This window comes from Scomber japonicus, chromosome 4, assembly GCF_027409825.1.
Source record: "Scomber japonicus isolate fScoJap1 chromosome 4, fScoJap1.pri, whole genome shotgun sequence".
Classification (NCBI taxonomy): Eukaryota; Metazoa; Chordata; class Actinopteri; order Scombriformes; family Scombridae; genus Scomber; species Scomber japonicus.
This window is the reverse complement of record NC_070581.1, coordinates 26,100,703-26,112,559: the sequence shown is the minus strand read 5'-3', so window position 1 is coordinate 26,112,559 and position 11,857 is coordinate 26,100,703. Positions and strand designations below refer to the sequence as shown.

Below are 11,857 nucleotides of genomic sequence, written 5' to 3'. Positions count from 1 at the left end.
TTCACAGTAATCTTTAAATTTATTAGCAAATGACGGCCTTAAATGGTTCAAGTAACAACAAGCAGGTCAATCCGTTACGGCTTTTTATAAAAACATATTTACAACAGTTCTACATGTTGAGCAGGAGTTTGAATGCACTGGCGGTACAAAAAACTCAGCACTTCTATTTCTGACATGTACGCATATTTCACAAGGAAAAGAAAACTCAAATGATGTCAGTCTGTCAGAGAAACAAAAAGAAGAAACGCTGTACAGCTCTTGTTATTGTATGAATGAGTTGTTGTCCTCGGTGTTTGGCTTACTCCTTCGGTATTTGGTTAGCTGCGTTAGCTCGAAGCACGGCTCCTGGACTCGGGTACGGCCGCTGCTGGAACAGAGGCCCTGCCGCTGTGGTGTCTGCCCCCGTCTTTGCTTCATTACGTTTGGGCAGGCCGCTTGACCACGTGCCTCTATAAAGATAAATGAGTTTGTGTTAATAAAAATAACTTTCTGTTCATATCTTAAAAGGATCGTGGGTGGATTTGATACTGTACCTTGGAGCATCAGAATATGCGCTAGGATCCATTGGGTCCATTTCATCATCTTTTCTGCCTGAAAGGAAAATAAATATGTTAAATTCATTCATGTAAATAGATTGTTTGTTCAGTATGATTCAGATGTGAACGTTACCTCTTTTGCCTTTGTTGTACGGTGGCATGTCTTCTCTCCTCTGCTTCCGTCTGTCTCTGTCTCTGCCTTCATCTCTTTCTCGCTCTCTGTCACGCTCTCTTTCCCGCTCTCTTTCTCTATCCCTCTCTCGCTCTCTGTCTGGCTTCTCAAAATGCCTCTCGATTTTGTCATCTCCTCCATCTGCTTAAAATATAGAATAAAAGGCAAGGGGTCACAAAACAAACCATTGTCAGTATTTTTGGGAAAACAAACTGCATTATGAGTTTACGTTTCTTACCCCTCAGTTTCTTGGCAGGTTTGGTTATCATAGAAGATGGGTCATTAGGGGACAGCCAGGCCACCAAATCTGTCTCCACATTCCAGTAATAAGGAAGACCACTAGATGAAAGAGAAAAAAAGGGAGTTTCGTTTACAGCCACAGTGTCTTTGGAGGTTACACTAACTTTACAGAGCTAAATAATGCACTTTTTTTTACCATAAAAATAAAAAACCCTACCCTTGCAGAACATCAACACCCTCCCTTTCTATATGGATTCCCACCTAGACATTAACATGCAATGGGAACTACATCTCTGCATTTGCTTTACAATGTGATTAGATTGACAGAAAACAGGTCCAAAGCATGATGTCACAAGACAAGAAAGGCAAGTTTGACCATTTCCCAGATATAGAGTTGAATGTTTTTTAATGTTGACTATCTCATTGACTAATAGTCCATGAATGGCCACAATTTGACAGTTGATAAAACTTTAGACTTGTATGTAAACATGAGGCTATAAACCCCATCCTGCATGGTCATTTAACTCAAATGCAAATACAAATGGTCCTTCAGTAGTGAGAGACTGATGCCTTGATGCCAGCAGCAGTTCATGATGAACATTTAGGTGAAATGATGTTTATGGTCTGGTTATTACAATCCTATTTGAATGCATTTCAATTTGAACGTAGCAGTAGTCATGTGAAGCACTGACTTCACCTCAACCCCCAAAGTTGAAAGTAGCTATTTTTTTCCATAGTTCATTTATTTTTAAGCTCCGTACAGAATGATGTGTGTGCAGAGTTTGACCCAAGCCAGCTTTCTTTCATATTAATCTGCTGATAAACTTAAATCTGAGACAAAACCATGTACCTACAACCATGATTTGGGACATCACATCTCATTTGGAGCCCATCTTGAGGAGAAAACATGTGTCCAGCAGTAATAACTTTTGTAATGAAAAATATTTGCAGATTTATGTAGCGCTGCAACAATTCATTGATTAGTTCATCAACAGAAAATTAATTCTCCACTATTTTGACAACTGGATAATCGTCTTGAGTTTCTATGACAGTAAACTGAATATCTTTGGGTTGTGGAGTATTGGTCTGGAAAAAACATTTTAATTTGCATCATGGACTTTGGGAAACAGTCATGAAAATTTTTCCTCATTTTCTGACATTTTATAGACCAGACAGCTAATCGATTAATTGACAAAAAATAATCAACAGATGAACCAATAATGAAAATAATTGTGAGTTGCATCAGTATATTTATGTATTCTGGATTTTGCAATGAGGGAGGAGGGAGTAGATGTAATTTTAAGGATTTTTAATACAGTAACAGGGCCAGAATGAGAGTTCAATTAATATGTTGACTTGACTTTGGTGTTTTGACTAGTTTGAATCCATCTTTGTGTGACCCCAAAATAACCACACGTGCAAAAAATTTACTCATGTTGTCTCAATGTCAGTCAACAGTGAACACTTATTGTAGAAATCAAGTATACGTACCAAGCAGGGTCAAACACTTTATACCAGTTTGGTGGCAGATTCTCTATTCTGGTGGCTTCATAATCTACGTTGTTGTCATCGTAATCTTCAGCAATAATCTCCTCATCTACCTCTGGATGAAAAAGAAGAGAAAAGTTGTTACATGAAATTAAAAAGCATAAAAAAATGTCTGAATGTATCAGGACCGGTGTATTTTTGTACAGTGTGTTCCACTACCTTGATCTGATGGTTTTACAATCCCTCTCTTGGCCAAGCGGGCCAGCAGTGCCGCAGGAAGAGGCATCCTGCAACAGAGAGAGGTGAGGATTTACTCATGATGCAAGCAGAGAATCAATGAAACAAGATATTGTGGACATTTTTCAACGTTTTCTAAAATTTTAAATACAAAATGATTAATCAATTACTAGAAAACATAATCAGCAGTTTAATCAATAAAACTAATCATTAGTTACAGCCCTGGTCCAAATATCCACAATTCAATAAATCATTGCAGCTCTACATAAATCCAAAAATACAGAGTATAAATGATGACTTGCTAAGTGCATCAGTCAGTCATCGGAAAATGAATCGGTGTATGTTTAAAATTGTTTACATAGGACATCTGAAGTCATCTTGAGCTCTGGGAAAAAGTGAATGACATTCTTCCCCATTTTCTGGCATTTCCTGGGTCGAAGAACTGCTCCAATAATCGAGATAATAATCGTTTCTTTGCAGCTCTATGTCTGTGCATCTACTGCTGGTAGTTTTAAAACCACTACAGTGATTTAAAAAGAAATCACAAACCATTAGACGATTAGTTTAAAACAATTAAATTAACCAGCAACAACAACAACTATCAATTAATCATTTAGTCATTTTTTAAGAAAAATAAATATCTTTGGTTTGTGGACTTGGTATCGTGACCCTGGACTCTGGAAACATATTTCACCATTTTCTAGCATTTTTTGGACTAAACGTAATTGATTAATCAAGAAAATAATGGTTGGTTGCAGTTCTATCTCTGTATCTACAGCTGGTAACCACTACAGTGATTTAAAAAGAAACCACAAACTCTGGTGTTTGGTATAGAACTGCAACCATTAGTTAATGACAACTATCCTAATAATCAATTAATCATTTAGTCATTTTTTTAAAGAAAAACAAATGAGCAAATTCTCTGGTACAGATTCTCAAATGAATATTTTTTGTTTTCTTCATTGTTCTGTGATAGTAAACTGAATATCTTTGGTGTGTGGACAAAGCAAGAACTTGCCTTTTCTGGACCAAACAACTATTCGTTAGTTAGTTCTATCTCTGTGCATCTACAGTTTGTTATTATTACACTAAAACACTTTTCTGTTATACTAAAGTGGGTATATTTGGTTTGTGGACAAATCAGGAACTTGATATAGTCACCTTGGACTCATTTCTCACCATCTTCTAGCATTTTTGGACCAAACAACTAATTGATTAACCGAGAAATCGTTTTAAAAACCACTACAGTGACTTTAAACGGGATCACACAAACTATGACATTTCTTTTTTGAACAGCTTAACAAAACCCCCACTCAAAACTTCACAAATATAGAGATAAATGGCTAAAATTACACCGTATAAAAGCAAAGTGCCGCTGCAGTGAGAAACAGCAACAGGGCTGAACACGCATGCTCCAACTCTCTCCTCTAATTCATTCATAAACCCCCCAAATTACACCAACCTTAAGTAGCTAAACATTCCTAGAAACAACACGTATGAATAGAAATCATTTAAAGTTTACCTGTTATAGTAAAAAATCACCTCTTTAATCGAGGAGAGCAGCAACAGCAGCAACAGAGGAGCCGATGACGTGATAATTAGGCGACTTCCCCAAACAGCCCGCTGCGTGCGCACACTGATGACGTAGCCACGGGACTCTTTGACGTCAACAAACATGGAGGAGTATGCGCGTGAACCCTGGTAAGATTAAAACATTTTAGTCTTTATCTGCACGTTTAAAAACATGTCAACCCGTTATGTGGGGTTTGTTTGATATGTTTTTTTAATGTTGTCGTGTTGAAGTCGTGGTTATAATAAACTGAGAGGCTTTTGCTGGTTAGCTGGTTGGCTTAGTGAAGGGTCAGGGATAAATAACAGGTGTCAGCTGCAGGCATTAAGGTGAAAACTCACCGACTAATATAATCTACAACTTGTTGATGTTAGAATATTTTGCAGCAGAGTTTAAACTTGTGAATTTGTGATGCCTCCACTGAGCTGCAGCAGAGAGAAAAACTACAGTATTGATTTCAATTGAAGATCAATCCTGGACAAGCTCCCAGGATAAAAAATTATATTACTGGAATATTGGCAGAAATCCTGTCTATTATATGTAAAAAATCGTTGTTTAAACTAGGGCTGAACGATTTTTTAACCAAAATATCTAATTGCGTTTATTTTTACTCATATTGCAATTGTGATATAGTTAATATTACAGGGAATGGTAAAATTTACATCATTATTCCCTTTCTCATTGAAAAACATGTTAAAATGTTTATGGTGTGATTTTTGATGTTGTATTGAATCTATAGAATATGATGTGTATGCCCAGACATCCTTGCAGCACCACAATACTTAATTTAAAATGGTACTTTTACACACATTTTGCCTATAATAAATGTTATGCCTCCTGCAACTTGAAAATTGGAGTAGGCCACTTTGCAATTTCGATAAAAGTTTGATTAATTGTTCAGCTCTAGTTCAAACTTATATTGTGAATTGTATGCTACAGCTGTACAAGAATATTTCATCAATTTTGCATATATTGTGTGATAAGGCTGCACATAAGATTATGCGCTTTCTATGTAAGTGATAGCATTTGAATGTTTATCCGAGCTCATGTGAGGCTTCAATTCATATCAAATGTTTCTCTCTTTGTGTTTCCCTGTCGAGCTGCGTTGGAAGTTTAGTAACAAAAAGAGGGACTTTGGCTTAGAAAGACTGTAACTTTGAGAGATATCTTCTTGATTTGACCCATTTGGACAGTTGAAGCTTCATATTAGCTTCAGATAAACTTTTGGATACATGTTTGCTCAGAAGGAGGTTTATCAAATAGATTTTGACCCCCATCACTTACATTGTAATAAAGGGATCTGCTATTGGCCAGAATGAACAGGTGGAATGATTATAGCAAGAAAACCCTCATTTTAATGTTAACTTGGGCACCTGACTGATGTTTTAAGAAAGAAATTGTGAACCCATCCTTTATGTTCTAATGTTTGTTATTCTATAAAATGTCTGAAAACAGGGGAGAAAACTTATTTCCCAGAGACCAATGTGACAAAGATATTCACTTTCCAACACTAAAATAAATGAAACTGAGAAAAAGTTTCAAAATTTCACATCAGAGAATGTTTAACCATAAGCTAAGTTGGTTACTCTTCTGTATATTGACAGTTTGATTAATCTACTAAAAGTTTCAGCACAAGTATGATTAGCGTATGAACCACATGGACTACACACTGATGGTTACTACTTAGATACTGGTTACATATGAGCCTTTTCTAGTGTTGAAAATTCACAACTCACATATCAAAGCAGAGATATTTGACAGTCCTATCCTGTTTTTACATTTCCTTAATCTCCTGCAGTCCCTGGAGGATAGTGGATGACTGCGGAGGTGCTTTCACCATGGGCGCAATTGGAGGAGGGGTGTTCCAGGCAATCAAGGGCTTTCGAAATGCCCCTGCAGTGAGTTCACCTCATATTTGTTTGCTCTCTGACTCTGATCAGCTTTTTGAACTCTGAATTCAACAGTGCTTTAATATTTCAGGGTGTCGGACACAGGCTGAGAGGCAGTGCAAACGCAGTTAGGGTAAGAGCCCCACAGATTGGAGGTGAGGAGAGTTTATTATGTACTCATGAATTGTTTTGTTTGCTATATATCTTGAAATGTCAACCATTATGGCATCATTCACAGCTGTCATTGTGTATATTATATTATTTACCTGCAAAGGGTTTGTTTTATTTAGGTAGCTGAAGTTATTTCACATAATTATTGGTGATTACATTTTCTTTGTCCAAAACCAAATCACTCACTGGTTTGTTTTCGCAGGTAGCTTTGCTGTTTGGGGAGGACTCTTCTCCACTATCGACTGTGGTTTAGTTCGCATAAGAGGGAAAGAAGATCCCTGGAACTCCATAACAAGTGGTGCACTAACTGGAGCCATCCTGGCAGCACGCAGTAAGAGGAATATCTGTTAAACGGCTGAGTCACTCTGATGACACCAGCCCCCATTTGTCACTGACCTGATGAATGAATTTTGTGTTTTTCTGCAGGTGGGCCATTAACTATGATGGGCTCTGCCATGATGGGAGGAATTTTACTTGCTCTGATTGAGGGTTTCGGGATCCTCCTAACCAGATACACAGCACAGCAGTTTCAGAACCGTGAGTGAAGCTGATTTTTTATGTTTTGGAAATAATATTCAAAGGACCAAGAGGAAATTCATTCAGTCCCTGGGTAGTCATTCAGTGTAATTAGTCTCTGGTATGATCACCTCCTAAACACTCAACTGTTTTTATTGTGACTAAACGACATAACCAAAATAATAATAACGATAAGTGGATAAACTCAGATTGCAACTGGTAGCTCTCTGTGACAGTCTGCAACTCTGTAGGAATATCTGCTCAAATACACAGTGGTCATTTGCTTTTTTATTTTTAATATTTCTGTGAATAACAGCTGAAATGTAGAACATGTGGCATCATTAACCTTCTGCAGAGCTACAGTTATTTGTAATAAAATATTTTTGAACAGTGTAAAACATCACCAGTACAGTAGATGTGACGTTTTGGTGTTAGTTCTGTAGAAACAGATGGTAAAGGCTATTTCTTAAGTTCAACACTCATTCAAGAATGAAAGCTATCATAGAAGAGGCTGGAAGATAGCACCAGTATTATCACTGAGAGCAGAATCAATAAAGCTGTAGCGTTACCAGGTTTGAAAGGCAAGAGCTCAGAAGAAAGAGAGATAAAGACAGTCTGGACAATGAATGTCTGTACTAAACAGGGGACTTGATCCTCATTTTGGCCAAAAGAGGGGTTACACCTCTATTAACAGAAGTTCCTACTGTACTCTCAAATTTGGACATATCTTGTATATTATACCAGATATAAAGTTGAGGGTAGTTTTCCCCAAATAATGATATTTATGCTGCTAAGTGACATCAAACATGACATATCTAGTACAGTGGAAATAAAGGTTATCCTGACATTAATTATTCTATGCTATTACAGAGAGATATCAATTAAACACCAAACTGTAGTTAAAAGAACATGCACAAAATTCTCACGAAGTTCTGCTATTCAGATCAGAAAAAGGTTTTCTGTGATCTTGAGTTTGTGCAGATTTTCACATGTTTTCATGGCAGATGACCAAGGAAAGCTTTGAGCATCACTCTTAATGGAAAAGAGATCCAAGAAACTGGTTTGTGTGTGTTATCAGATGTCATCCTTCTCGTTCACACACACTAACATCCTGTGGGTCACTCTCAATGTACAAGGAGAGTGGCAGAGATGTTTGGGGGAGCAGGGAGAAGCAGACTCCTCCATGCACTACAAAGCAGAAATAAACTGTTCTGAGAGAGAAGTGGTCTAATTTTTCGTCCGTTTCTTTCTGTGGTGTCACAATCACTATTCTTTCTTTGTACCTACACACAGTGGATACAAAAAGTTTAAATATTTTCTCAGACACTTGTGGAAAAGCATTCTGTAAAATGTAGGAAGTCACTAAGTGGTGATGTGGATAAGGCAGACACCAAAAAGCTTATGAACGTTACAGTATTATAGTGTATTTAAACAAGACAGACACTTTATTTTAATTAAATATGATTCCACCACAGATTTAACTTCCTCTCTTTGTCTTCTCCAGCTATTCCCTTTGTAGATGACCCCAGTCAGTTACCTCCAAAGGATGATGGTCAGCAGGGGTCAAAGGGGGAGTTTCAGTAGAAGGAGACAAGAACTGAGACCAGCTGTGGACACAGTGAGTCAGACCAGACAGTTGGAGGTCACCTGACACTAAACCAGGTATCATGATGGCCAGAAGATGGAGGGACTGGTTCTTACAGTGGTATCAAGTAGTTGCACTATGTGTTTATACCTCAGGGGAAATAATTACTGTGAGTTCCTGTTATTTATGAGTGAATGTGTGTGAATAAGGATCCTTATGAGACACTTCAATAATGTTTGCACTAACAGAATCACATGCAATCACATTTTCTATATTTATGATATTGTTTCATCACTGCGACTGTTTGGAATGAAGTATACAATGGTGAAATGTATATATAAAGTTAATTTGATTATTCAACATCAAGTCAACATCTACAAGTATCTACTAAAATATTTTTTGGCATTTTAGGAAATATGCTTATTTGCTTTCTTGCCAAAGCATTAGAAGAAAGGATTGATACCACTGTCATGTTTGTACAGTGAACATAAAGCTGGAACCAGCAGCCGGTTAGCTTAGCTCAGCATAAAGACTGTAATCAGGGGGAAACGGCTAGCCTGGCTTGACCAAAGCAAAGGTGACTACCAGCACCTCTAAACCTCACTATACGACTCTTATGTCTTATTTGTTTAAACAAAGCCGAAGAGTAAAAACAATAATTTTCCATTTTATGGGGGGTTATGTGCCTGACTATTTCTTGGCCAGGTGCAGTGATTTACAGGAGTCTTGTCATTACTGCGAGGTTGCCAGGCAACAAGTGAAAACTGGAGAACGTCACTACTTACAGCCAAGAAACAGTCCAGCACATAACCCACTGTAAAATGATGAATGGATGTTTTTACACTTCGGTTTTTGTACGGATTAATCAAAGACCATTTCTTGACATGTTGAACCATTTTCTTAGCTTCCAAAAATGGCACAATCACATGCACAGATGTATTAAACAGTAAAGCCATTGTTTTAATGGCTGCAATGTAGAAAGGTAGAATAATATGAAAAATTAGACGTCTGTGAAGTTGCTCAGTGAGATTTTACCAATTCAGATTGGTACTCTGGAAATCTGTTTCCAAATCTTTGCTTGTGTGTCAGCTGCGACAATCAATGCAAAAAACTGTGTACATTTCATTTTAAATTATGCGTGCTAAAGATGGGTTGTGGCTCAGTAAAACCTCATTCTTGTTCTGTGTTTGCAGTTTCTCTTAAGTCATTGCCCCCCCTGGCAGCTTTGGTAATTTCAAATCTTTGTTGGATAGTAATTATCTTAAATACTAGAGTGAATGAGCAGAAATCATGTCTTCTTTGCAGTGTTGAAACCATGAATGAGCTCTTTGAAATGATTGCTAGAATTACTCTGGCATTTATCTTTGCACTGTTGCTCAGAGTTTAAATGAGCTAGTGATCCGAGGACCTTTCATCACTTTGATCGCTGCGTTATCCATCAAGCAACCAAGCACTTTGAAATCTCTCTGTTGTTTTCTTAAAAATGAAAGCTTCTTTTACAGCAGAGAGAGGTGATTTAAGCAGCATGATCATGTGTTTTGCTGTAAAGCTATAAAATGTGTAGAATGTTTATTTATTTTGCTGTATGTCTTAATACACAGTATTTATCATGCACACGTTGTTCAAAACAATAAAGGCACCAAATGTTCTTTAAGATGTGGATTTGTGTTATTTCTTTGTCATGGCTCTAGATTTAGAAAGCTTATAATGATTCACTGGCGTCAGTAAGTACACGCGTCTATTCACTGTGATGGTGCGCCCCCTGCTGGCATATCTCCCGGTACTGCACCCACCACCAGCTTCTGTCCAAGGTGCTGAAATACTAAAGGTTTTCTGACTTGCAAATAGTGAACCATCTCATTTTTTCCACCATGATACTGAACTTCTTTATATTCTTTCCTTCTAATAAACTTTGCAGCAAAATCCCTCAGAAGCAAGAGGTTTCTCCTGAGTTTACCTCTACCTTCCCCTTGAAAGATTTCCACTGTCATCCTTTTAAACGGCTCAACTAGTTTAATCCCGCCGGCTGACCACCGCGGATATGGGGACGGGTTTGTTTTAATATTCCTCGCCGTTATGTGCCTGTAAAGATAAAAAAAAAAAAAAGGAGAGAAGCATTTTCCGTTTTTCATTTACACGCTTAAGAAATTACCAGAAAGCGGCTTTAATTGGATTTCTAGGCGGTGAGCAGAATGGCCCGTCACCTCTTACCGGCACCGGCGTGCTGCATGTGGATATGAAATGACAGGCTACAGATGGTCCTTTTTTACCCTAAGAAAGTTCTCTCTTTTGGGGGGGCAAATTCATATCTGTGATCCGGTAGGCATCGCAGATACCTTGAAGTGTTGATGGTGGGTTTTCTGGAGTGACTTCGTGGTTTTAAACTACGGACATGGATGCGGCAAAGAAAGGTATGGACTCCTTTCTATGTCTTTGAGTAGAATAGTAAAAGTATGCACATTACACCTCCAAAGATATCCATTACTAAAGGGGGAAATTATGACTGAGGCTCATTGTATTGTAATGCTATATTCCCAGTAGAAATCATAGCAGGTGTCATACTGTAGTTGCAAGATGTACCTGTGTTTCTAATATAATACATTCAGATATTAAGTGAGGGCCACAAGCCCAAACATAGCTCACCTTGGTTGTAAAACACATTTTCTGCTATTAAAATCAAAGTGTTTACCTGCTACAGTAAATACAATGTTTAGACTATAGGACAGTCTGTTTTAGTTCTCATATTAGTTATGGTCATATTTAGTTCTGTCTCACATATAGTTGTTCATATTTGTTGAATACTTCTGTGGTTTTCAAATGGCCAAGATAATAAATGTACCTGCGGGCTTATTCTCCGTGCAAGGCCAGTCAACAGGTGTTCACAGGCCGACTTGGGGAATAAAGAACTAGGTCACATCTGGTCTTATAATATGAGGCCTTCAAGACAGAATACCTGCGTGCTAGTGTGGTCAAATCCTTTCCTGATTATGTGTGATAATAAAATGTGTCCTGCTAGTAGCAATTAATAATGACTGTGAGAGATGGCACTACAATGTGCACCAATCAGATCTGGTTATACTTCTTTTGTTTGTTTTAACTTTGAATGACAGACAGACAAATTATTAGCAAAAAGCTACCAGTTTCTTAACAATTACCCCACATGTATGATTTATTAACCACAATAACATAAAACACAATCATAAATCTTCAGTGCTCATCTAATAACCAGGAATTGTATTTCACATTTCATATGCAGGATGTTTAAAACACAGAATAATATAATTATGGCTCTGTCCTCTCTGTTTTTTAACAGATGCCCCTCCTGCGGGCGATGCAGGAAAATCAGACACCCTCGGGTCAACTGGCTCGGCCAGAAAAAGAGGAGGGGGGGCCAAGAAGGCAATGCAGGCAAACAAGTCTGCCCTCAGGGCCCCCCGAGCTCTCTGCTGCCTC

The 11,857-nt window shown here is 37.9% G+C and overlaps 3 protein-coding genes across 4 annotated transcripts in view; 2 read left to right on the top strand and 1 right to left on the bottom strand.

Annotated features, from left to right (window-relative positions):
* plp2b (proteolipid protein 2b) overlaps positions 1 to 11,857 on the top strand; it is a 374,364-nt gene that overhangs the window by 9,877 nt on the left and 352,630 nt on the right. The gene's annotated exons all lie outside the window — the stretch shown is intronic.
* On the bottom strand, positions 13 to 4,256 carry pqbp1 (polyglutamine binding protein 1). Of its 2 annotated transcripts, none has more exons than XM_053317741.1 (7): positions 4,196 to 4,256; positions 2,656 to 2,723; positions 2,440 to 2,551; positions 947 to 1,047; positions 670 to 852; positions 534 to 591; positions 13 to 449 (listed from the first exon to the last, which is right to left on the bottom strand). In XM_053317741.1, exons 2-7 carry the CDS (start codon positions 2,720 to 2,722, stop codon positions 299 to 301), a joined length of 672 nt encoding a protein of 223 aa, XP_053173716.1. In that variant the 5' UTR covers position 2,723; positions 4,196 to 4,256; the 3' UTR covers positions 13 to 298. The 2 variants fall into 2 exon arrangements, with proteins under 2 accessions (XP_053173716.1, XP_053173717.1); XM_053317742.1 differs by having other exon boundaries at positions 670 to 849.
* timm17b (translocase of inner mitochondrial membrane 17 homolog B (yeast)) lies at positions 4,349 to 9,962 on the top strand. Its single transcript, XM_053317751.1, has 6 exons — positions 4,349 to 4,374; positions 6,042 to 6,141; positions 6,224 to 6,287; positions 6,506 to 6,634; positions 6,730 to 6,840; positions 8,324 to 9,962. Exons 1-6 carry the CDS (start codon positions 4,349 to 4,351, stop codon positions 8,401 to 8,403), a joined length of 510 nt encoding a protein of 169 aa, XP_053173726.1. The 3' UTR covers positions 8,404 to 9,962.